Below are 26938 nucleotides of genomic sequence, written 5' to 3'. Positions count from 1 at the left end.
ATTTCTTCTCTATAGAGTATGCTAGATGGTTTACGAATTAAGGTGTTCAATTAGGTAAGGTTCAGAAATTATTGCAACCACTGACAAGTTCCTTAAATGTTAATAAACATTTTAGCCACACACTGCTTTTTTGAAATCTCTCTACCCACTGAATATTCTTATTAATATTCATTTAACTTTCCACTTCAGATCCATCCTCCAAATGAAAGACTGCATATAATTTCAAGTTTTAATATATTAGTGTATCTTCTTATCCCCAGTAACTCATAAAGAAGAACGTTTCCAAGTAGGAAGCAAAATGAATTTATGAGATGTCTGTGTTTAATTAGATTCATAAATATAATTAAAGAGATTTGTGAAGAGTCAGAGATTTTAGGATAAAGACCATAAATTGCTACCTCTGAGCTTTAAATGCCTGCAGTCTGTCTTGCCTCTTTTTTGAACGAAGAACATAATCATAAAACACAATTCATATTCACAAATTGATGACATCTCTACCATTTGAATTTCTACATCTTTTGAAGTTTCCTGAACACATTTCGTTCTTTCACTTACTTAAAACACAACTTCTATAAACTTAGATATGCCTTGGAGAACAGGCACAACGGAGTCAAATAAAAACAACTAATCAAATCAAAATTAAAACTACATGAAAACAAGTAAATGCTACATCACCAGCCACCTGTGTGTTTTTAAAAATGCAAATCTGGGGCGTCTGGGTGGTTCAGTCAGTTGAGCATCCAACTCTTGGTTTCAGCTCAGATTGTGATCTCAGGGTCATGAGATTGAGCCCTGAGTCAGGTCCACGCTCAGCGTGGAGTCTGCTTGGGATTCTCTCCTTCTCCCTCTCCCTCTGCCTTTCCCCTCCATTCTCGCGCACGTGTGCACGCATGCTCTCTCTCAAAATCTTAAATTTATTCTTTTAAATATTTTATTTATTTGAGAGAGTGAGAATGAGAGAGAGAGAGAGAGAGAGAGAGAGAGAGAGAGAGAGAGTGCGCGCGCACATGGGGGGGGAGGGTCAGAGGGAGAAGCAGACTCCCCGCTGAGCAGGGAGTCAGATGCGGGACTCGATCCTGGGACTCCAGGATCATGACCTGAGCCGAAGGCAGTCGCTTAACCAACTGAGCCACCCAGGCGCCCTCAAAATCTTAAATTTAAAAATAAAGAAATTTTTTAAAAAAAATCCAACTTTCAGGAAAGTATCAAATTTTCTAACAGAAGTGACAAAGCAAGCTGAAAGAATATGATAATGACAGTTGTAGAAGGTACACTGTTTGTAAGCTGCAATTTATTATAGAGTCCATATCACAAAAGCTTACTTTAATTGCATCTATGTCCCTACTTAACTTATAGTACCTTTCATAATTATTTAAAACATAAAATTTTCAGGGTGCCCAGGTGGCTCAGTCAGTTAAGCATCTGACTCTTGATTTCAGCTCAAGTCATGATCTCACTGATCTTAAGCCAGGCATGAAGGCTGTTTAAGATTCTCTCTCTCCCTCTGCCCTGCCCCCCAAAACAAAAAACATTCATTTGCAATACTCAGTAACAACAAATCCAAATCTCTGAGCTATTTATTAAAAAAAATCCCCTTCAGACTAAATTCCCTGTTATATCTCTTCATGTTACACATTTTTGGTATAACCTGAAGAGTACTAATGGTCATTGTTAAGACATTTTCATGAAGATTAATACAATATCTAAAAATAACGATATTAATGCATAAAACAAGGAGGAAGGAACTTCCAATAACAAAGCAATAGTTCTTTTTTCTGAGCATCATATGCCAGTATACAAAAATACACAAATTTAACTTTACATACATTTCAGAGTATTCTCATCTCTTGAAGTCTACCCTAAGACTGATTTGGAGGTAAAAATTCCCTCATGTGCCCAAAAATCTGTTTAAATAAGAAAACTTTTAAGAACTTTAAGTTATTCCTACATGACAAACAGACAGGACTAGTAGACAAAGCGGCTACAATTCTCTTTAGGAATATGCTTATGATTGACCTTATTAACTCCCTGTAAGCAAAGAGTAGATGAAAATTCTTTCTCCATGTATATTAGGGAGAGACTCATGACTCAGTACACATTCTAAAGTAGAGAACAGCAGAAGAGCTGTAAAGATGTTTTATTTTGTTAATAAACTGACAGAACTGGGCGCCTGGGTGGCTCAGTTGTCAGGCGTCTGCCTTCAGCTCGGGTCATGATCTCTGGGTCCTGGGATCAAGACCCGCATTGGGCTCCCTGCTCAGCGGGAGGCCTGCTTCTCCCTCTCCCACTCCCCCTGCCTGTGTTCCCTCTCTTGCTGTCTCTCTGTCAAACAAATAAAAATTTAAAAAAACAAAAAACAAGGGGCACCTGGGTGGCTCAGTGGTTAAGCATCTGCCTTCGGCTCAGGTCATGATCCCAGGGTCCTGGGATTGAGCCCTACATCGGGCTCCCTGCTCCACGGGAAGCCTGCTTCTTCCTCTCCCACTCCCTCTGCATGTGTTCCCTCTCTCGTTAAATGAATAAATAAAATCTTAAAAAAAAAAAGCTTTAAAAAAAAACTGACAGAACTGATCTGTCATTTATACTTTAAATGTGAATTACTTTAATAAAACAATCAATGTTTGTAAAACTAAGTCAATTACTATTTTGAACATAATTTTAGAATTCAGGACACTCTAAGGGGAAGATAAAGTGGGCATGGGAGCCTCAGTTGGGAGCTTTAGGTCAGAGGGTGCTAGAGAGATGAAAAGAGAAGTGAGGATGTACTAAAAGATTTAATTTTGCACAGGGATCTGATGGAAGAAAAAAAAGTGCCTCTGAAAACAATAATCTTCACTCCTTAATTTTATATGACGCCTAACTTCATACTCCATTTTGAAAATACTGACCACATTAAGCAGAACATCAGTTGGTCTCCAACTGTAAACAACCAATTAGAATAGCACTTATCAGACTTTCAACCAGTGTAGGTAAAAATCACCCTTCTAACTTTGGAGGGAAGCAGGAAAATTCCTAGGAGAATGAGAGGTGTAAACTAGAACATATAAAAAAATATTAAAGAAAGCAGAATCACTGAGTCTGCTGTAGATTAAATAAGGAATATTCAGGATTATGAGGAGTTTGTAGGAAACTTTTTTAGAACTTCTCACAGTAATCTCCATCTTGGAACTAAAGGAAAGACATAACTAAGGAATACAAATCCATTTAGAAAGAATTTCTTGAAGGTAAAGATTTCACTAGAACAGATCATGGAGGGAAGCTTCCTGAAGGTCTTGACTGATGGCAATTATGCTTTGTGAACAGAGAAAAGAAATGTGAAACATGTCTACAAAAGTTTCAAGAAGAAAGAAAAATAGAAAAAATCTAAGAGGTAGAGCTATTAAATACCACCTCCAATATATGGGGTATAAGTTTTACTATATAATAATCTCCAATTTTAATAATTCAATGAAATGTGAGTGAAGCAAGACTACATCAAGGAAGAAATGCTTGCAAATCTAATTTTAAGATATAACTGAACCTCTTTTTTACAAATGAATTTCAGTGAGGAATTATTAAATTTTACATAGTTGGTTTTCTGGTTATCTGTGATTAAAACTGTAACTATGTAAGAATATTTGTCTGAGAAAACACTGTACTGCTGAAACCTTAGAATTTTCAGACATTCATAATACTTTCAGGAACGATTTAACTAATAAAAACTTACATGACACCATCACTTCAGAATGAAAAGGAGGAAGGGGGGCTGCCTTACTCTATTCCAAATTTAACTTGACCAAAAGAATATAAAGTATATTATCAATAAAGAAAAATATTTTTAAAGTGACTTTTAAAAAAATGACGTTAAAATTAAGGAAATCAATATAAGACAAGCAGATGCTAAATGTCATTCTTCACTAGAACCAACCTTTTCTATAAAAGACTGCATTGAGGAACTCTTCTGCTTGTCTCTCGAATCGAATGATTTTTGCTTGCTCTTGTTTAAGCAGAGCTTCTTGCCCAGCTCCCGAAGCTGGTTCATCCAGACCGACTAAGTGTCCCTGTAAAAATATTTGGTGAAATATTTGCACAAAGATCTTTCCCCATTCAGTATCAAAAGCACAGATGCAAAATCAAAGACAAATGTTAGTAACAGATAAGGCAAATCAGTTTAATACAATTAAAATATTTTAAAACTTCAAATCAGAATAAAAGTTATCGCCACAAAAAGCAAAGTGAATGTAAAAATACACTTCGGGTGGTTTTTATTTATCTTATGAATTATGTTTAAAATTTACAGATAAACTCTAATTAAGCTAATACTACTAAAGGAAAATTTTTCTTGAGCATTCAAGTATAATGGTTCTTATTACACTATATAGCAACAGTTCACACACAATTCAACTCAGACAAAAAGATACCTTAAACCCTAAATGTTATTTGAGAATGTTTCCTTTCCAAATTCAAGATGTTTTTTCCAGACACAAAACAAACATTTTTAAAAGGGCCATAAGTAGGGAAAACTCAAAGAGAAAGTTATCTAAATTTATAATTTTGTCCCTAGAATACTATTTCATAAACTATAGCTTTCAAATGTTTAGAGTTGTGAAATTAATAGGTTAAAACTGGCTCTAGAAAAAAGAATTTAAGAATAGAGTGCATCGCATGTTCTAAAGGTAAACATTTCTATTTATGCTTAAAAATGTTTACAATATAAAAATTTAAGTCCTGTTCAGAAAGTTTCAAAATGCTGAACTAGACTCATCCCAAACATTCCCAGAATCTGTTCTCAGACTGCAGGAGCACTAGACTAGGTTGTTAATGCTTTGTACTTATTTCCATTCTTGTAGCTAATAAACAGAAAACTATGATAATAGAAAATAAAAGTGTAAAAAAAAGCAAAGTACATGTTTAACGTGTTAAGTTCCAGCGCATATAATTTACTTCAAATCACTGCAATGTATCGCCATATGCATTTACTTATGTCATGGAAAACTTAAAAGTCCATTTCTAAATAAGAAAATGAGGACATGCCTTGACACAATGAAAAGGAAGTAATAAACAAGACACTGAAGAATGTTATAATCCACAATTTTCTTAAAGATTTCAAATACACCCAATGACATTTGCAACCAGCTTTTTATGATTCCCCCATCATCCAAAATGTGTTGACAGCACAACCAAAATAGTATTTTGCAAAGACACATTTAGCATCAATTATATATTACAAATAGTTTAATATGAAGAACTCTCTTGCATAATCAAACTAAAATAATCATCCCATATAACTTCTACATTAGACATATTAAGTCTGCCACATAAAGAAAATACTGTGTTATAAATCATTATGAAAACCTTTATTATAGTTGTATTTGCCAACATTCTCTTTTGTGGCCTGAAGAAATTAAGTAACTTTTTAAAATGAATCACAAAATAATGTAATTTTGATACAGATTTAATATCTAAAAGGTATTAGGAATAGGATATTAAAGAGTCCAATAAAATCCTCAACTATCATTTAGTGATTTTTAAAATGCGACATTACATGGTACGAACTGTACTTAACTCCCTAGTCTTACATTCAGTCAGTTCAGTCAGACTTTGAGCAGAATATCTGTATTTATTTTTTCATGTTTAAGAAACACTTGTATCTTAGAGAAGATGTTAGTTGAAGGATGCATTGTATAGTGTAGTTTCAGTGAATGATTCTACATACACATTTACAAAACTGTGTATTTTTTCCAAGTTTTTATTTAAATTCCTGCTAGTTAATATACAGTGTAATATCAGGTGTAGAATTTAGTGATTCAACACTTACATACAACACCCGGTGCTCATCACAAAAATATGGAATGCTTCACGAATTTGTGTGTCACCCTTGCACAGGGTCCATGCTAATCTTCTCTGTATCATTCCAATTTCAGTATATGTGCTGCCGAAGCGAGCACAGAACATCTATATTTCAACCATGTTTAATGTTGCATTCAGTCTACTGTCTTACTAAATCAACTCATAGCAACTAACATGTAAGGGAGGTGCTACCTGTTTTTTCTTGAATTAAACAATTTTAACCAATTTTATCAACCTGGACTCTGAAACATACAGATAACTTTCAGTTGGCTCACATTAATTAGTCACACCTATTTGTTTTGTTTTTGAAAAGTTTTACTAAGACATAATAGACATACCACATACCACACAAGTCACCCATTTGAAGTATAAAATTCAATGTTTTCTTTTTGGTAGGTTCACAGAAGTGTGGGACCATCACCATGATAAACTTTAGAACATTTTTGTACCCCAGAAGTAAATCCTGTACCCATTAACAGTCAGCTATTCCCCATTCTCCCATTTGCCCCAACCCTAGGCAACCACTGTTACCACTTTTTGTTTCTATGGACTTGCTTATTCTGGATATTTCGTATAAATGGAATTGTGCAATATTCGTGTGCGTGGGGCGGGGGGGGAGACTGACTTTTTCCTCCTGGAATAATGTTTTCAAGGTTCACCACGTTGCAGCATGTACCAGTACTTCCTTCCTTTTTAGTGCCAAACAATATTCCATTGGATGGATACAGCACATTTTATCCAATCATCAGTTATGACCATTTGGGTTTCCACTTTCTGGCTACTATGATACAAATAACGTTGCCTTTAATATTTGTGTGCAAGTTTTTGTGTGGATGTATATTTTCATTTCTCCTGGATATATATTTAGGAGTGGAATTTCTGGATCATGTCTTAATTAGGTTTTACCATTCTGAGGAAGTACTAAACCATCTTCCAAAGCAGGTGCACCATTTCATATTCTGAACAGCAATGAGGGTTCTAACTTCTCCACATACTCATAAACACTTGTTATCTTTTTGATTACATCCATTCTAGTATACAAGAAGTGGTGCCTCATGGTTCAGATTTATATTTCCCTAATGACTACTGATGTTGAACATCTAATTGGTCATTTAAATACCTTCTTTGGAGAAATGTCTATTCATATGTTTTGCCTGGTGTATAACTGGGCTATCTACCTTTTTAATGTTGAGTTGTAAGAATTCTTGATATATTCTGGATGTAAGTCCATTATCAGACATAAGATTTGCAAATATTTTCCACCATCAGTGAGCTTATCACTTCATTTATGCTACTACTGTTAGCAGTACAAAAGTTTTAAATTTTTTTTTTAAAAAAGATTTTATTTATTTATCTGACAGAGAGAGAGAGAGCACAAGCAGGGGGAGCAGCAGGCAGAGGGACAAGCAGGCTCCCCCTGATGCAGGACTCAATCCCAGGACCCCAGGATCATGACCTGAGTCGAAGGCAGACGCTTAACTAAGCCACCCAGGTGCCCCCAAAAGTTTTTAATTTTAATGAATTTTAATTTATCTAAGTTTTTGGTCATTTGTGCTTTTGGTATTATATCTAAAAAACTAGTGGCTAATCCAAGGTCATAAAGATTTACTCCTATGTTTTCTTCTAAATGTTGTATAGTTTTAGAACTTCCTTTCAGGTATATGATCCATTTCAAGTAAACTTTTGTGTATGGTATAAGAAGGGGTCCAACTTCCTTTGTCAAGAATCACTAGCCAGGGAGCTTTGTGCAGTGGCAGTATCGTAGCCAATGAGGTTTATCCGAGGCGCGATTATTGCTAATTGAAAGAATCACTAGCCCGGGGAGCCTGGGTGGCTCAGCTGGTTAAGCGTCTGCCTTCGGCTCATGTCCTGATCCCAGGGTCCTGGGATCGAGTTCCGCATCAGCCTCCCTGCTCAGCAGGCAGTCTGCTTCTCCCTCTCCCCCTGCCTCTCCTCCTGGCTTGTGCTCTCTCTCACTCAACTCACTCCGTAATAAAGAAATAAAAAATCTTTGAAAAAAAATGAATCACTAGCCATAAATTTACTTCTGGACACCCAATTCTATTCCATTGATCTCCATTTCCCATCTGTAAGCCAGTAACACAGTTATGTTGATCACAGTAGTTTTGTAGTTAAGTTCTGAAATTGGGAAGTGTAAGTCCTCTCTTCTTTTATAAGATTGTTTTGGCTATTCATGCATCTCTTGAATTTTCATATGAATTTTAAGATCAGATTCTCAATTTCTGCAAAGAAGGTAGTAGAGGTCTTGACAGAGAATGCACTGAATCTGCAGGCCATTCTGGGAAGCAATGCCATTTTTATAACATTAAGTATTCCAATTCATGAACATGAGATACCTTTCTGTCTATTTAGATCTTTAATTTCAACAATTTCTTTAAATTTACAGTGTACAAGTTTTAAACATCTTAAAATTATTCCTAAGTATTTTATTCTTTTGGATGCTATTGTAAATGGAACTGTTTTCTTAATTTTCATGTTCAGATTTTTCATTGTTATTTGTCTAGAAATACAACCTTTTATTTTTTAAAAGATTTTATTTATTATTTATTCATGAGAGAGAGAGAGAGAGAGAGAGAGAAGCAAAGGGAGAAGCAGGCTCTTTCCTGAGCAAGAAGCCCAATGCAGGACTCGATCCGAGGACCCTAGGGTTGTGACCTGTGCTGAGGGGAGACGCTTAACCGACTGAGCCGCTCAGGCGCCCCCATTTTTTTTAAATGCTGTATTCTACAACCTTGCTGAACTTGTTAACTCTAACAGTGTTCTGTAGATTCTTTAGGATTTTCCATATACGACATCATGTCATCTACAAATAGACACTTTTTGTAATCTGGGTAACTGGTTTCTTTTTTTACTAATTGCCAAGGCTAGTGCCTCAGGTACAATACACAGAAATGAGAGTGGACAACCTTGTCTTGTCCCTAATTCTAGGGGGAAAAATGTTCAACTTCCCACCACAGATATGTACTTTCGCGAGTTAGGCTAAGGAATTTCTCTTCTATTCCTAGTGTGTTGCATGTTTTTATCATGAAAAGGTGCTGAATTTGGTCAAACACTTTGGGGGGGGGCATCCACTGTGATGATCATGTGGTTCCTATCACTTATTCCATTAATGCATTGTATTACATTAGATTAATTGATTTTGTAATGTAAACCAACCTTGCATTCCTGAGATAAATCTCACTTGGTAAGGGTGTATTAACAGTCTTCATATGTTGCTTGATTTGGTTTGCTAATATTTTGTTGAGAATTTTGTTGTTGTTGTTGGTATAAATAAGTGATACTCGTCTGAAGTACTCTTTTCTCGTGACTTCTCTGTCTGGTTTTGGTATTCAAATAATACTGGTCTCACAAAATGAGTAAGTATTCCTCTATATTTTAGATAAGTTTGTGAAGAATTGGTATTAATTCTTTTAAAAATATCTGATAGAAATCACCAGTGAAGATGTCTGGCCATGGGCTTTGATTAAAGTTTTAAAATTACAGATTCAGGGGCGCCTAGGTGGCTCAGTCCTTGGGCATCTGCCTTCGGCTCAGGTCATGATCCCAGGGTCCTGTGATGGAGCCCCACATAGGGCTCCCTGCTCAGCGGGAAGCCTGTTTCTCCCTCCCCCACTCCCCCTGCTTGTGTTCCCTCTCTCGCTGTGTCTCTCTCTGTCAAATAAATAAATAAAATCTTTAAAAAAAATAAAATTACAATTTCAATCTCTTTACTTGTTGTAGGTTGCATTAATTTCCTAGGGCTATTGTAATGTATTACCACAAACCGAGTGGCTTAGAACCGCAGAATCTTATTCTCTCACAGCTCTGGAATCTAGAAATCGCAATCAAGGTGTCAACAGAGCCATGCTCCTTCTGAAGGCTCTTCGAAAGAATCCTTCCCTGCTTTCTCCTAGCTTCTGGTAGTTTCCAACAATCTTTGGCATTTCTTGGCTTGTGACAGTGTAAGTCCAATTTCTACTTCCATCTTTACATGGACTTCTTCCCTGTGTGTGCCTCAGTCTCCAAATCTCTCTTCTTATAAAGATACCAGTCATTGGATTTAGGACCCACTCTAATCCAGTATAACTTCATCTTAACTTGATTAATTTTCAAAGACCCTATTTCCAAATAATGTCATGCTCATAAGTACCAGGGATTAGAACTTCAACATGTTTTTTTGGGGGGTTGGGTGGGGTGGCAGAGACATTTCATCCCACAACAAAACTTGGTTCGGATTTTCTATTTCTTCTTATGTCAGTTTCAGTAGTTTGTATACTTCTAGGCATTTGCTTATTTCATCTAAATTACCTAGTCTGCTAATATATATATTATCCCTTAAATTCTTTTTATTTCTCTAAGGTCAGTAGTAATTTCCCCTATATCATTATCAATTTTGTTGGCTCTTTTCAAAGAGCCAACCTTTGATTTTGTTGATTTTTCTATTTTTCTATACTATTTCATTTATTTTTGCTCTAATCATTATTTCCTTCTTTCTACTTGCTTTGGATTTAGTATGCTCTTCTTTTTCTAGTCTTTTAAGGAAGATACGGTATTGAACTGAAATCTTTTTAAATATAGGCATTTGCAGCTATAAATTCTGGTCTAGGTGCTGTTGGCTAAATCTCATAAGTTTTGGTATGTTTTGGCTTTGTTTTTAATTCATCTCAAAATATTTTCTAATTTCCTTTGTGATTTCTTCTTTGATCTACTGATTATTTAGAAGTGGTTATTTAATTTTCACGTTTGTGAATTCCTCATATTTCTTCTGTAATTGATTTCTAGTATCATTCCTCTGTAGTGGGAAAACTTTTGTATGACTGCAATCCTTTAATTTTTTTATGGCCTAGCAGAAAGTCTTTTCCTGGAGAATGTTCTATGTACAGTTAAGAATGAGTATTTTGTTCTTTTTTGGGTGGAGTGTTCTATATAAATATCTTAAGTCTAGTTGATACATAGTGTTGTTCAAGTCTTCCATCTTTGTTGATCTTCTGCCTAGATGCTCTCTCCATTACTGAAAGTGGAATATTAACATATCCAACTATTGTTGAACTATTTCTCCCCTCACTTCTGTCACATTCGGCTTCATGCATTTTGGGGCTCTGTTGTTAGGTAAGGATATAATTATGTCTTTCTGACAGACTGACCCTTTTATCATTAAAAAAATGTCCCTCTTTATCTCTAGGGTCATTGAAGTCTATTTCACTAGCACTGTGCAGCCTCTGGTATCACTTCTCAGGGGATGCTGTCTTGAGCATGCAGTCTCCCTGTCCACCAGGAATGACTGTGGGTTCAGTTAGACTCTCTGGCAGTTTCTTTCTCACTTCTTCCCTTTAGAAGCTTCTTGCTGATCTGCCTGTAGTGGTATCACACATCCAGCTGCTAGCCTCTACTAATTTGTTTCACTGGTGTGTTTCTGCCACACCATGGTGCATAAATTGTACCACTCTCTGTTCCAATAAAAGTGGAGTCTCTTTGCAGGGGCTAGGTCTGTTTGCCAGTCTTCGAGGCTTACTCCAATCCCAGGAGGGCTCTTTTAGCTATCTTTTTTTTCTGGTTCTCTCTTTTCTGGTAAAAGAAAATGTCTGGTCTGACATTTCACTTGTTGCTACTAGTATTATAGAGCTACCAGCCTCAATTATTCACCACAACAATCTTCATCATATTCAGCAACAACTTTTTGTAAGCTTACCACTTTTGTAAGCTCTGTTCCAGATAAAGTCAGTTCCCTTAAGAGAGCTACAGAGTTCTCTATTCTCAAAGCCTGCCTTTCCCTCTGGAAGAACCTTTGTGACACTGCACAGAAACTGGGGGCTGGAACAATAACCAACATCTCTCAGAGTGACATCTGTGCTTTATGAGAGGGGGTGCTGGATGACTTGCCTCTCCTGGCATACAACTTCTGCCTTATGAATGATGCCTGGCCCAAAGCTCAGTACTCTCAATCTGCTGTGCCTGGAGTAGACTTCCACTCTAGGGTGAGTGAATGAAAAGGAGCACTAGGCTTTTCGACCTCAGCTGCCTGGAAGAAAGTATCTGCAACAAGAAGCTAGAAGATATGAGAGAAGCCCACAGTCTGCTCCTCCTGCTCAGAGCAGAGCTTCCCTCAAGTTGAGCTCAGTGAGGTGGGTGGGAGTGGGTCATGGGTCAAATGCCAGAGTCCCATTGTTCTTACTGAGATTTAGTATATTTTTTTGAACAAAGATTCTCCATTTGCTGTATGTCCTTAAGATAGTTATTTCCAGAGTTGAAATGGTTGTTTTAAAATAATTTTCACCAAATGGTTATTTTGCTTATCTTTACCCAGAATAATAGCCAAAGATAAAAATATAACACAAATCACATACTTTTTTCAACTGCATCGTGACTAGATGCAGTTGAAAAAAGTATGTGATTTGTATTATATTTTTGTGGGGCTCCGGGGTGGCTCAGTTGGTTAAATGTCCAACTTTTGGTTTCAGCTCAGGTCATGATATCGAGCCTGCGTTAGGCTCTGTGATAAGCACAAAGTCTGCTTAAGATTCTTTTTCCCTCTCTCTCCCTCTGCTCCCTGCCTGTGCGCTCTCTCTCAAATAAATAAAGTGCTCTCTCTCTCTCTCAAATAAATAAAATCTTAAAAAATTTATAGCAATGATGTACAAACAAAATACAGGTCATCCTCCCTCACTGTACATACTATACACCAAAATGAACCAACAAGAACAAGAAAGTTCATATGACACAGAGCTAATAAAGTTAACACAATAGCTAGGAGATACAAGAAGAGTAAATTCATGTCATTTCCCCTCCCTCATATCTGAATTTTAAAAGGAGTCATTATGTATGGTATGGCAAAAAAAATAACAAAATGATGTGACATACTTTTCTGTAAATAAAAAAAACCAGTTATTATCCCTAGTTATTAAAGAACAAGTTGGCTCAGAACATAATAGGAATAGAGTTGGAGATATAAATTGGAACTTATATCCCCTAGGAATGGCTTCCTTCAGAATTCAGGAATTGGTCCTCCTAGACTGGTTTATTCATAGCCACAGGTGATTCTGTCATATCAGAATCTACTCTGAGCTGCTGCTGCTTTCTTTCTTTTTCTACTGTGAGCTTCTTAAAAGCATATATGCCTAGAATATACTGTCAAAGTGTTAAGATTCTGTAGCTCTGCAGTAGGGAGTAGTCATGTTTTTTAAAAGCTCTCTCCTTAATAAAGAACTGAAAAAAGCATCATTGGTATATTTTAAAAATTATTATGTGTTTATAGTAAGTCTTAGTATTTGGGAAGGCAAATCCCTATTCGTTATTCATATTTTCCAAAATGTCTTGGCCATTCTAGCTTTATTCTTTCAGATTATATTTAAAATAACTTAGTCAACTCTTTTCCCACTACCACCAGCTCCCCAAAGAAGACATTGTGGTTTTGATCTGAAGAGCATCATACTTAGAAAGTATTTCAGGAAGAATGTAACACCCTTAAAAATATTCAGTCTTCGGGCGCCTGGGTGGCTCAGTTGGTTAAGGGACTGCCTTCGGCTCAGGTCATGATCCTGGAGTCCCGGGATCGAGTCCCACATCGGGCTCCTTGCTCGGCGGGGAGTCTGCTTCTCCCTCTGACCCTCTTCCCTCTCGTGCTCTCTATCTCTCATTCTCTCTCAAATAAATAAATAAAATCTTTAAAAAAAAAATATTCAGTCTTCTTTTTTAGGAGCTGTTTTACATTTATCCAAGTGGGCTTTAATGGATCTCCATTAAAATTCTGTTGTTTATTCACAGTTCCCACATTATTTATTATTTTACATTTTTATTGTGATTATGGTGAAAAGGATGTTTCTTTTATTTTCCGCTAGTGCTGGCATAAATGAAAAGTGTGTGTGTGTGTGTGTGTGTGTGTGTGTGTGTGTGTGTGTAAAAGTTAATTTTTACACAGCTTTCAGGGAAAGTATAGGTCATCTATCTTCAATTGCTATGTCTTCTGGTAGCCTCATAAGTTTGTGTCAATTTTCCAGTATAAGGTAATTTCTTTTAAGGGAGCTGTGAAGGTGGTAAGGAGAGGTAAAGGAACAGAGAGCTGCAGAAGCCGTCAACACTGAGTGGTATGATGATCCATCACCCAAAGGAGGAAAGGAGACTTAATACCCAGTGGGTTGGGATCTTCAATAGAAAAGACCTCAAATTCTTTATTAAGCTCTTGGTTATCTCTACCTACACAATCCATACAATATACTCTTATTATCTTTTACTACCTTTTTGGGAATGGCAATAAAACAAATATCCAAAAGATATTTTCAAATAAGAAGCTTATACTTTTCCCTACAACTTCAGAGTTGCTATCTTTTTGTACTACTAGAAATGCTTAAAGGAAATTCTTCAGGATGAAGGGAAGCAATACTACAAAACACTTCTGAGGGAAATTAAAGAAGATATAAGGATGATATAAATTATGATCATAAACTGGAAGACTCTGTTGCTAATATGGTAATTCTCTCAAAATTGCTCTAGAGATTCAATGTAATCCTAAATCAAAATTCTAAAAGGCTTTTTGAAAAACTGATATATTGATTCTAAAATATATGTAGAAAGACCTAGATTAGCAGAACAAGTCTGAAAAAGAAAAACAAAGTTGGAGAACTAGTACTATTTGATTTTCAGACATAAAGATACACTAATCAAAAAACTGGTATTGGTGTAAAAACAGATAATATAGTTCAATGGCAAATAACAGAGTCCAGAAATATACCCACAGGTATATTGTCAACTGATGCAACAAAGATGCCAAGGAATTTAATAGGGGGAAAGAAGGTCTTCTCAACAAATGGTGTTAGAATAACTGGGTTATTTATGAAAAATAATAAACCTCAACACTTAAGTCACACTATACAGAAAAATTAACTAGAAATGGATCAGATATCAAAATATAAGAGTCAACATTAATAAGCTTCTAAAAGAAAGCATGAGATTTTTTTGATAAAAACATGAATTTTAAAAGAAAAAATGATGTCTTTATATAGACTATATAAAGAATTATTACCACTTGAGTTTTTAAAATGGAGACAAGATTCAAACAAATGTTTTACATAAGATATGTATAATGATGTTCAACATCACTAATCAACAAGGAAATGAAAATTAAAATCATAGTGAGACACCACACAGATCCACCAGAAGGTTTAAAGTTAAAAAAGACTTACAATATCAAATGTTGGCAAAATGGGGAACATCAGAACTCCTATACATTGCTGATGGTATCACAAAATGGTTAAATTAAATTGAACCATACGGAAGTACAAGGTTAAATATACAATTATAATACTACCCAATAATTCCAATTCTAGGTATTTATCCGAGAGAGATGAAAATGTATGTCCAAAGGCTTATATGTGAGTAAGTCTAATAGCCAACACCTGGAAACATTCAAAAGTCCATAAGAAAGTGAACGGATAAACAAATAGTTGCAGATATATGCTATGGAGACCTACTCAGCAATAAAAAGGAACAAGAGTATATGCAAAAATAATAAATATAAAAAAATTATACTAAATGAAAGGAGTCAAATATAAAAGACTACATACTATATGACTCCTATTATATAAAAATCTATCTAGAAGAGGTAAAACTAGAGTGACTGACTGAGTTGGAGGGTCCAGGAAAGGGAATGACTAACAAAGGAACACGACAGAAGTGAAACTAGAGTGACTGACTGAGTTGGAGGGTCCAGGAAAGGGAATGACTAACAAAGGAACATGAGAAAGCTTTTTAGGGTGAGGGAACTCTCCTGACCTTGACTGTGCTGGTAGTTATACATTTACCAAAATCTATTAATCTGAACTCTTAAATGGATTAATTTTACTGTATATAAATATTACCTCATAAAAAATCATTAAAAATTGGTTCACGGTTAAAGACACAAGATACTGAACATATCACTGATTTCTGGCACCTGAAATCAAACAAATGATCCTTACTTACATTTTTAGAATCATGAAGAAATGTGACATTTATTTTCAAAACCTCATATAAATATCCTTCCTTCACAAGCAAGCATACTTTTAGGTTGAAAAACAGTACTTTTTACTTGCCATCTACTTTTTGCATAGTAATCTGGATATACTGTCAGTCACTATGAATTGTTGACATTTCACTATTTTTCACTATTTTTGCTATATCTTAAGATATAAATCAAGATAAGGTGGCTGAGTCTTGCCCAAAAGTTGGTCTTTGTTAATGAAGTTGTATGCAGACTGGCCAAAAAAGGGATATGTACATCACCAAAGGAACCAGATCCTCCCCCTACTAAAAAATACAGTACTGGAGCAGGGAAAAGACAAGATCAGCGTAGAGTATCTTGCTGTACCAGAAAGTATTAAAGTGCTCAAAAAATGATGGGGACATGTCAGACGGACATAGTAGGTGGCTTGAAGGGGCTCCCACTAATCAAATCTGGGACACTGGATGATATATTTGAACAAACTAAAAATTTTAACTCCAAACTGACAGAGGGAATGGGAAAGCTCTTCTTCACAGTATAAAGCGAACTAAAAAATGTAGAATAGTTAGAAAAATAACAATTTCCAAGTCATCAGAAAAATAACTGATTCCAGCAAGAGATTACTCACCAATACCAAAACTAAAGTGGATGAAAGTTTAGTAGAGAAGAGATATTTACATAGTCTCAAAGTATCTCTTCACAAATTACTTATTAATTACAAGGAGGAAAAAGAACCACTTCAGTGGAGAAACCTAGTGAACATCAACCTTGTCAAGTGATCAAAGTAAACACCACCTACTAAGCTAACATTGTGTGTTTCATGATGTGATACACTGACAAGGACACAATATCACTTATTTAATACTCCTGCTAAAAGATCATGACATGAATTTTATCATGAAGAAACATCACAAAACCTAAACTGAAAGATACTCTACAAAACAAATGACCAGTACTCTTCCAAAATGTATCATTAAAAATAAGTAAATCTGGGGCACCTGGGTGGCTCAGTTGGTTAAGCAACTGCCTTCGGCTCAGGTCATGATCCCAGGGTCCTGGGATCAAGTCCGACATCAGGCTTCCCCTGCTCTGTGGGGAGTCTGTTTCTCCCTCTGCCTTTGCCTGCCACTCCCCCTGCTTGTGCTCTCATGCTCTCTGTCAAATAAATAAAATCTTTAAAAAAAAAAAAAAGTAAATCTGGAAAAATAAGATGAAAACAGAGAAGGAGGCAAATCATAAAGAGACTATACGAAACAAAAGGAGGGTTGCTGGAGGAGAGGGGGGTGGGGGGAATGGGATAATTGGGTGATGGGCATTAAGGAGAGCACTTGATGTAATGAGCACTGTTTTATGCAACTGATGAATCACTAAATTCTACCCCTGAAACTAATAGTATATGTTAACTAAACTGAATTTAAATAAATAAATAAGTCTGAAGAGCCATTCTAGATTAAAGGAGACTAAAGAGTAGAAAATCAAATTTAATGATCCTAAATTGAATTTTGAACTAAAGGAGGGGGTAAAAAAAAAAAAAAAAAAAAAAAAAAACCACACCTATAAAGTCGCTGGGACAACTGGTAAAATCTGAATGAGAGTCACAGATTAAATACCGTATTGAAGTTAACTTGATTTTTGGTAAATGTACTGTGCAGTTTAGTAAATGGATACCCTTATTCTTAGGAAATAGGGAAATATACAAGGAAATATTGAGGAATAGACAGGTATGAGGGGTATGATGTCTGTAACTTCTGATATGGTTCAGGAAAATCTGTGTATGTTTTATGCAGTATCTCTGAGGGAGAAAGAATGAGAATGGATAGTAAGGCAAATGTGACAAAATGTTAACAACTGGTAAATCAGGTGAAGGGTATTTAGAAGTTTTTATACTATTCTTGGGCACCTGGGTGGCTCAGTCAGTTAAGCATCTGCCTTCGGCTCAGGTCATAATCCTGGGGAGGAGTCTGCTTCTCCCTCTCCCTCTGCCACCACCCCTCCCCGTTTGTACTTTCCCTCTCACTCGCTCTCTCTCAAATAAATAAAATCTTAAAAAAAAAGTGTTTATACTATTCTTACAACTTTTCTATAAATGTGAAATTATTTCTGGGGTGCCTGGATAGCTCGGCTGGTTAAGCATCCAACTCTATCTCAGGTCAGGTCATGATCTGTCAAGGGTCATGAGTTCAAACCCCACACTGAGCTCCACACTGGGCATGGAGCCTACTTAAAAAAAATTTTAAAGTGAAATTATTTCAGAGGAAAAAGGTAAAAAAAAAAAAAAAAAAAAGGTAGGGTGGGCAAGATCTCCCTGTCTCTCCTCCCACCCTCTCCTTTGTAATCCCAGCTGTCCTGCCATTAAATTGTATCTGCTTGTGTTATCAGTTGCTCCAATACACAGAAGAAAAGCAAAGAGAATAGTAAGATATGGAAGTTAACAACTTTCAGCTTCTCTTAATATCTCAACAACCTGATGAAGATATTCAAAAGAGAGGAAGACATTTTCTATCAACGGCCAGATAGTAAATATTTTAGTATTTGAAGGACATATACAGTCTCTATCGCATCTCCCTCCACCCCTTTTTGTTAAACCAACTCTTTAGCCTGTAGGCATTACAAAAACAGGCTGGGGGCTGGACCTGGAGACAGGCCATATATTTGCTGACCCCTGACAGAATTATTAGATTTCTGCAAGAACTGTAACAAAAGTAGTTCCACTAGTCCCTGAAATAGCAAGGACATTATCGAATAAAGCAACAAAAGTATGTCAGCATGGAAGTTCGTTCTTAGGGCAATAGTTAATAAGATTAAACTTCAAACAAAATATAAAGATTAACATTTCCTCAAGTTTCTTTCGTAACTCTAACATTTGTCATCTTACAAGTTTTGGTGTTTTGGAGGGTAAGAATGGGGAAGGACACTTACATAGTTGCTGATTTTCTTTATGAAAGATAACACTTCAGGAAAGGAAATGGAATAAATAATGACAAATTTCACTTGGAAAAGGTAAGATGGCCTAGAGTTCAGGGGTATGATATAAAACTGAGTGAGTGGGTAACATTTTAGGACCATCCCTATCTAAATTCAAAACCATTCCTGGCTCTGCACATGTGTTCTCCAAATTTAAATGATTGTTTTTAAAAAAATTCATATAATATGGCATAGAAAACCTGGGAATTAGAAGCATGTGCATGCATGCAAAGTTCTGTAATAATTACGTTAGCAAGCCTACCCCAGTAGATCACAGGCCTGTAGCTACAGCCATGTCTGCTACCCATAGCTTACTGACATTTCAAGCAATGAACTAAAAAGAGCTGACAAGATGCAACTCATTGATTTAAATGCCACTCTCCTACATCTTATTATTTTAAATGCCAGCAAGTCTTAAGGAAAATGGCTCCACGATTTTAAATGCTCATACTCTTTAAGGTGAGTTATCTAAAAAGAAACCTTACTTCATGTAAATTATTGCTTTTTACACTAACAAAACAAAAATTGCTGTGCTTAATACAATTCTTACTATATGTCAATTTTGTTCAGCAAACCATCAAGTTAAAGAATAGGAAAAAACAAAGTTTGAAGTTTGACTACACATCAGGAATTAAATATGGTATTCAAAATATACAACAAACCTACCATGATTCTTACCAGTGTATCTAATTGTTATTACTTTTCATGGAAATTAAGCCTAAAATGTAAGTGGCAAATGACTATTATTACCACTACACTCAATTCACCAGTATCTATAGTCAGCATTTGCAGTTACAGCTTTCCTTCCCTTATACATGTACAGTCATTAAAAATATTAAAAGAAATGCAAACCACCTCCACAGTCAACAGCAAGGGTTTATTATACCCTTCCACTGGCTGAAAATTCAAAGTCTATACTATTACCATTCCCATCCACAACTCAATCAGAAAACTTCTGAATTTCAATCTGTTCTCCATAATGACTATGGATGTCCCTAGATGCCCAAGACCATTATAAACAAAAGGATACCCAACCGCACATTTGGGGCAATAACAAGCTAAGGGTAATCTTGCTTTTCTGAACTCTTACAGCACATTATCTATGCTACTCTGACACTACTAGTTGTATAACCTGTATTATAATTATTTGCGTGTGGGGACACCTAGGCAGCTCAGTCGATTACGAGTCTGCCTTCGGCTCAGCTCATGATCCCAGGGTCCTGGGATCGAGCCCCACATCGGGCTCCTTGCTCAGCGGGGAGCCTGCTTCTCCCTCTGCCTGCTGCTCCCCCGATTGTGCTCGCTCACTCTGACAAATAAATAAAATCTTAAAAAAATAATTATTTGTGGGCGCCTGGGTGGCTCAGTTGGTTAAGCGACTGCCTTCGGCTCAGGTCATGATCCTGGAGTCCCGGGATCGAGTCCCACATCGGGCTCCCTGTTCAGCGGGGAGTCTGCTTCTCCCTCTGACCCTCTTCCCTCTCGTGCTCTCTATCTCTCATTCTCTCTCTCTCTCAAATAAATAAATAAAATCTTTTAAAAAAATAATTATTTGTGTGTGTATACAGATTTCTTACCTCACCTCTTCCACTAGACTATAAATTTCTTGAAAATATCATCTGTGGCTAAAAAAGTACTTTTTAATCATTCACAGTACCTTTATTTCAGCCACAGGAGCTGGTACTTTTGACATAATAAAAGTGAAATACACAGCTACTGATTTTAACTTTAGAAATAAGGAATTGACAAAATTTTTTGAAAGAAAAAAAAGCAGACTTAATATTGTTAAGATGTCAAAACTACCCAAATGATCTACAGATTTAAAACATAACCATCATCAAAATGCCAATGCCATTTTTTGCAGAAATACAAAAAATCCATCCTAAAATTCCTATGGAAACTCAAGGGATCCCAAAGAGCCAAAACAATCTTGAAAAAGAAAGTTGGAGGTATCACATTTCCTAATTTCAAAACATATTACAAAGCTACAGTAATCAAAACAATATGGCCCTTGGATGCCTGGGTGGCTCAGTTGGTTAAGCATCTGCCTTTGGCTCAGGTCATGATCCCAGGGTCCTGGGACCTAGTCCCACATCGGGCCCCTTGCTCAGCAGGGAGCCTGCTTCTCCCTTGGCCTGCCGCTCCCCCTGCTTGTGCACGCTGACAATTAAATAAAATCTTATAAAAAAACCCAAAAAACAATATGGTACTAACATAAAGACAGACACGTAAGTTAGTGGAATAAAAGAGAGCGCCCAGGGGTACCTAGGTGGCTCAGTCAGTTAAGTGTCTGCCTTTGGCTCAGGTCATGATCTCGGGTTCCTGGGATTGAGCCCCACTGGGCTTCCTGCTCAGTGGGGAGTCTGCTTCTCCCTCTCTCCCTCTGCCCCGCCTCCGCGTTCACATGGGCTCTCTCTCTCAAATAAATAAAATCTTATAAAAAGAGAGAGAGAGAGAGTGACCAGATACAAACCCTCACATATGTGAATTTTGACAAGAGTGCCAAGACCAGGGCGCCTGGGTGGCTCAGTCGTTAGGCATCTGCCTTCGGCTCAGGTCATGGTCCCAGGGTCCTGGGATCGGGCCCCGCGTTGGGCTCCCTGCTCAGCGGGAAGCCTGCTTCTCCCTCTCTCACTCCCCCCACTTGTGTTCCTGCTCTCGCTATCTCGCTCTGTCAAATAAACAAGACCTTAAAAAAAAAAAAAAAAAGTGCCAAGACCACTTAGTGGTAGAAAAGACACTCTGTTCAACAAACGGTGTGAGAAAAATGGATACCCACATGCAAAAGCATGAAAGTGGATTCTTACCGTATAGCAAACACAAAAATTAACTCAAAATGGATCAAAGACTTAAAACTATAAACCCTTAAAAGAAAACAAAGGGGGCGCCTGGGTGGCTCAGTTGGTTAAACAACTGCCTTCGGCTCAGGTCATGATCCTGGAGTCCCAGGATCGAGTCCCACATCGGGCTCCCCGCTCAGCAGGGAGTCTGCTTCTCCCTCTGACCCTCTTCCCTCTTGTGCTCTCTCTCTCAAATAAATAAATAAAATCTTTAAAAAAAAAAAAGAAAACAAAAGGAGGAATGGCTTCATAACACTGGATTTGGTAATGATTTTTTTAAATGAAATCAAAAGAACAAGCAACAAAGGTAAAAATAGATAAATTGGACATCAAAATTTTAAAAGCTTCCATGCATCAAAGGACACAGTCAGGAGTGCAAAAAGGTAACCTACAAAACAGGAGAAAATACTTGCAAATCAATTCTGATAAGGGCTTAATATTTAGAAAGAACTCCTACAACTCAACAACAAAAACCTAACCTGATTTAAAAATGGGCAAAAAAAGACTTGATAGACATTTCTCCAAAGAACATGTACAAATGGCCAACAAGCACATGAAGAGATGCTCAACATCACTAATCATAGGGGAATGCAAATCAAAACTACAATGAGATACCACTTCACATAAATTAGAATGGCTACTATAAAAAAACAACAAATAAACAGGAAATAACCAGTGTTGGATAGGATGTGGATAAATTAGAATTTTTATGCACTATTGGTAAGAATGTAAGATGATGCAGCTGATGTGGAAAAAGAGTTTGGTGGTCCCTCAAAAAATTAAAAATAGAACTACCACATGATCCAGCAATTCCACTTTTGGGCATACACCCTAAAGAACTGAAAGCACGGTCTTGAAGAAATATTTGTACACCAATGTTCACAGCGGCATTATTTGCAAAAGGTGGAAGCATCCAAGTGTCTACTACTGGTGGAACAAACCCAAATGTCCATTGTTGGGTGAGTAGAGAAACAAAATGTGGTATATACAGACAACAGGGTATTATTCTGCCTTAAAAAAGAAGGAATTTCTGACATATGCTGCAACACAGCAAACCTTGAAGACGTTACACTAAGTAAAATAAATAAGCCAGTCAGGAAATGACAAATACCGCATGATTTCACTTATATGAGGTACCCACAGCAGTCAAAGTCAGGCACAAAAAAATAGAACAGCGATTGCCAGGGGCTGAGAGAAGGGGAAATGGGGTGTTATTTAACGGATATAGTTGCAATTGTAAGATGAAATGAATTCTGGAGATTGGTTACAAAAAAAATTGTGAATATTCTTAACACTACTGAACTGTACACTTAAAAATGGTTAAGACAGTAAACATTACAAAAACAAAAGAAATATAAAAGGCACAATCTCAATGCAAACAATTTCAAAAAGGGCAGAAATCTAATAAAGAATAGGGGAAGTGCATCAGGCTCTGCACTTAGCACAGGGTCTTGCTCCAGATTCCCTCCCTCCTCTTTCATTCCTCCCTTCTCCCTTGCTCGTGAACTCTCTCTCTCTCAAATAAATAAATGAATAAATAAAATAAAAAAAAAGAATAGGGAAGAGAAGCAGAACAAATATGCTCTAAGAGGTGAAAAAACAAAGAGAAAGCCTAATATGCAAATACCAGTCCATAAGAAATGAAAGAAAAAAGAAGTAAGACCTACACCCACGGCCAGAAAGAAATGAAAGACTGACTCAGCACAAGACATTCAAATGAAACATTGAGGGGGCTCCATCTAATATGACTCTTTCTAACCTAAATTTCTGTAGAACCAGTAACATTCTAAACTTGTTCGGGGCTTTGATTAATTTTAAGAATCTTCTCAATAAACCAAAACCAAAACCAAAACCAAACCAAACCAAACCTCAAGCAATATTTCAAAAACAGATTTTTCAGAATCTTAAAATTTTAGAGTTGAAAAGTAGCACAAGATCTATTTAAATACAAAAAAAACTGTTTTTACATTGACAAAATGAAAATGACACTGACAAAAATAAAATTTTTTTTTAAATCTAGACTTCACTTAGTATTTCTTCCTACTTAAAAATGCACTGCTGAGAAAAGAGAACAAAACTGGACAAAACAATATGGTATTGGCATAAAAACAGACACACAGATCAGTGGAATAGAATAGAATAGAAAGCCCAGAAATAAACCCATGCATATATAGGCAATTAATTTACAACAAAGGAGCCAAGAATGTACCATGGGGAAAGGGCAGTCTCTCCAATAAATGGTGTTGGGAAAACTGAACAGCCCACATTACAAATTAATGAAACTAGACCATTGTCTTACACCATACATACAAGTCTCAAAACGGATTAAAGACCTGTACATAAGTCATGAAACTATAAAACTCCCAGAAGAAAATATAGGCAGTAAAGTCCCTTGACATCAGTCTTTGGGATGATTTTATATATTTTATAGATTTAACACTAAGAGCAAAGGTAGTAAAAGCAAAAAAAAAAAAAAAGAAAAAAAAAAGCTGTATCAAATAGGCTACATCAAATTATAAAGCTTCTGCTCAGAAAGGAAACTATCAACTAAGTAAAAAGGCAACTGGCTCAATGGGAGAAAATATCTGCAAATCACCTATCTGATAAGGGATAAGAAATCGATTAAAAAATGGGCAAAGGATCTGAATACACCTTTCTCCAGACATACAAATAGGTAACAGTTACATGAAAGATGCTAAAGATCATGAACCATGAGGGCAATGAAAATCAGAACTATGAGTTATCACCTCACACCTGTTTGAATGACTATTCTCAAAAAGGCAAGAAACAAGTGTTGGTGAGGACGTGGAGAAAAGGGAACCCTTATGCACTACTGGTGGGAATGTAAACTGGTACAACCACTATGGAAAACAGAATGGAGGTTCCCCCAAAATTTTTTATAGAACTATACGATCCAGCAATTCCATTTCTGGGTATTTATCCAAAGAAAACTAAAAAAACTAATTTGAAAAGATTTATGCACCCCTATGTTCATTATAATATTATTTACAACAGCCAAGAATGGAAGCAACCTATGCGTCTACTGACAGATGAAATGGATAAAGAAAATGTGGTCCAGGGGTGCTTGGGTGGTGCAGTTGGTTAAGCACTTGGTTAACAGCTCAGACTGTGATCTTGGGGTCATGGGATTGAGCCCCATAAATGCTCAGTACAGGGTCGACTAAAGACTTTCTCTCCCTCTTCCTCTGCCCCTCCCCACCGTGCTCACAGTCTCTCTCAAATAAATAAATCTTAAAAAAAAAAGAAAAGAAAAGGAAGAAAAGAAAATGTGTGTCTATCTACACACAACGTAAAAGGCACAAAATTTCAATTACATCTATAAATCCTGGGGATGTAACGTACAGAATGGTGACTATAGTTAATGATACCTTATTACATATTTGAAGGTTGCTAAGAGAGTAAATCTTAAAAGTCCTCATCACAAGAAAAAGAAAATTGTAAATATGTGTGGTGATGGATGTTAACTATGTAACTGTGTGGTGATCATTCTGCAATATATATAAATACTGAATCATTGTTATATATGTGAAACCAATGTTATATGTCAATTATATCTCTGTTTAAAAAAAGGGGGGGGGCGCCTGGGTGGCTCAGTCCTTAAACGTCTGCCTTGGGCTCAGGATCCCTCCTTGGTGGGAAGCCTGCTTCTCCCTCTCCCACTCCCCCTGCTTGTGTGTTCCCTCTCTCTCTCAAAAAAATGGGTGAAATCTTAAAAAAAAAAAAAAAAAAAAAGGGACGGGGCACCTGGGTGGCTCAGTCGTTAAGCATCTGCCTTCGGCTCAGGTCATGATCCAGTATCCTGGGATCGAGCCCCACACTGAGCTCCTGGCTCAGCGGGGAGCCTGCTCCTCCCTCTTCCTCTGCCTCTCTCCCTGCTCATGCTCTATCTCTGTGTCTCAAATGAATAAAATCTTAAAAAAAAAAAAAGAAAGAAAAAACAACAAAGAAATGGCTAAAAAAAAAAAAAAAGCATTGCCAGAAGAGGCAATCTTATTAATTTTCTTGAAAGTATCTTTTTTTTTTCCCTAGTATAACTAGAAAACTGCAAGCAGCAGTTCAAATGAGAGGAGTACAGTTACCATAGCCTATTTTCTCTTATTATTTTTTTAAACATCACCTTCATATCACTTTTCTTTGCCCTCAGTGTGAGCACGTCAGTTAGCCAGGGTTCTTATACTTAGTTATTTTTGCCTCATTTATTTCCTGCCAACTGTTAACTCCTATAATTATACTGACTGTATTCTTATTTCAAAAGGAATCTCCCATTACTATTCAGTAACTAATTTCTTGTTGATTTTTTTTTAAGGTTTTATTTATTTATTTGTCAGAGAGAGAGCACAAGCAGTGGGAGGGGCAGAGGGAGAAGGAGAAGCAGGCTCCCCGCTCAGCAGGGAGCCCGATGCGGCACTTGATCCCAGGACCCTGGGATCATAAGCTGAGCCGAAGGCAGATGCTTAACTGACTGAGCCACCCAGGCGTCCCTTTGTTGATTCTTACAATCTTGCTTTCTTCAACTGTTCCCACTTTTTTTTTTTTAAAGATTTATTTGACAGAGAGAGCGAGAGAGGGAACACAAGCAGGGGGAGTGGGAGAGGGAGAAGCAGGCTTCCCGCCGAGCAGGGAGCCCAATGTGGGGCTCGATCCCAGGACCCTGGGATCATGACCTGAGCCAAAGGCAGACGCTCAACGACTGAGCCACCCAGGCGCCCCTGTTCCCACCTTTTAATAACCTTAATGTCTTCTTTTTTTCCAGCTTCTTTTCTTCCAAGGGTATAAACATTACATAAGTTTTCTCCTCCTCCCCACAAAACCTTTACTTAAACCAACTAACTGCCCATGCTTTCTCTGGTCCTGTTCTATCATTCCTGTCAGTGACAACTTTTCAAACTGGTAGACTGTATCAATTTCTTAACTCCCATAACAGCCACTTATTCATTAACCTTGTCAGACTTATAGTCTGGCTCCTACAGCCAATATTCTTGAGAAGTTATTCTCTCAAAGCCCACTGTAGTATGTTTGGGGGTACTTGTCAATCCGTTTAGAGCCCATTTGGAGAAACAGCATACGAGTCCATATTAGTACAACAAACACAACTCATACTCATACTCATCACACAGTATGGGGCCAGGGAGGTATTTGATCAAGATGGGCAACTCATTTATTCTATGATTCTATCTTCCTTTCAATCTGATTCTTCTACTTGTTAAAATGAAGGTCTTCAGCTCTTAGTATATGAATTTTATCCCTCACCAAAGATTGATCTGCTCAAGTATTCTAATCACCACATGTATTCAGAAACCCTACAAACATA

General features: G+C 36.9%; 1 protein-coding gene, 1 non-coding gene and 1 pseudogene across 6 annotated transcripts in view; 1 reads left to right on the top strand and 2 right to left on the bottom strand.

Annotated features, from left to right (window-relative positions):
* LCOR (ligand dependent nuclear receptor corepressor) overlaps positions 1-26938 on the bottom strand; it is a 137017-nt gene that overhangs the window by 45987 nt on the left and 64092 nt on the right. For all 5 annotated transcript variants that reach the window (XM_027587516.2, XM_027587538.2, XM_027587544.1 and 2 more), the window contains one exon: positions 3908-4040. In XM_027587516.2, the coding sequence (XP_027443317.2) occupies positions 3908-4040 (133 nt within the window). The remainder of the gene's footprint in view (positions 1-3907; positions 4041-26938) is intronic.
* LOC113924028 lies at positions 5821-5927 on the bottom strand. Its single transcript, XR_003520512.1, has one exon. It is a non-coding gene; the product is annotated as a U6 spliceosomal RNA (small nuclear RNA).
* On the top strand, positions 7569-7744 carry LOC113924014 (annotated as a pseudogene).

Source organism: Zalophus californianus, chromosome 15, assembly GCF_009762305.2.
Source record: "Zalophus californianus isolate mZalCal1 chromosome 15, mZalCal1.pri.v2, whole genome shotgun sequence".
Taxonomy (NCBI): Eukaryota; Metazoa; Chordata; class Mammalia; order Carnivora; family Otariidae; genus Zalophus; species Zalophus californianus.
Note: the sequence above shows the minus strand (reverse complement) of the source record. Positions and strands in the feature narration are given on the sequence as shown.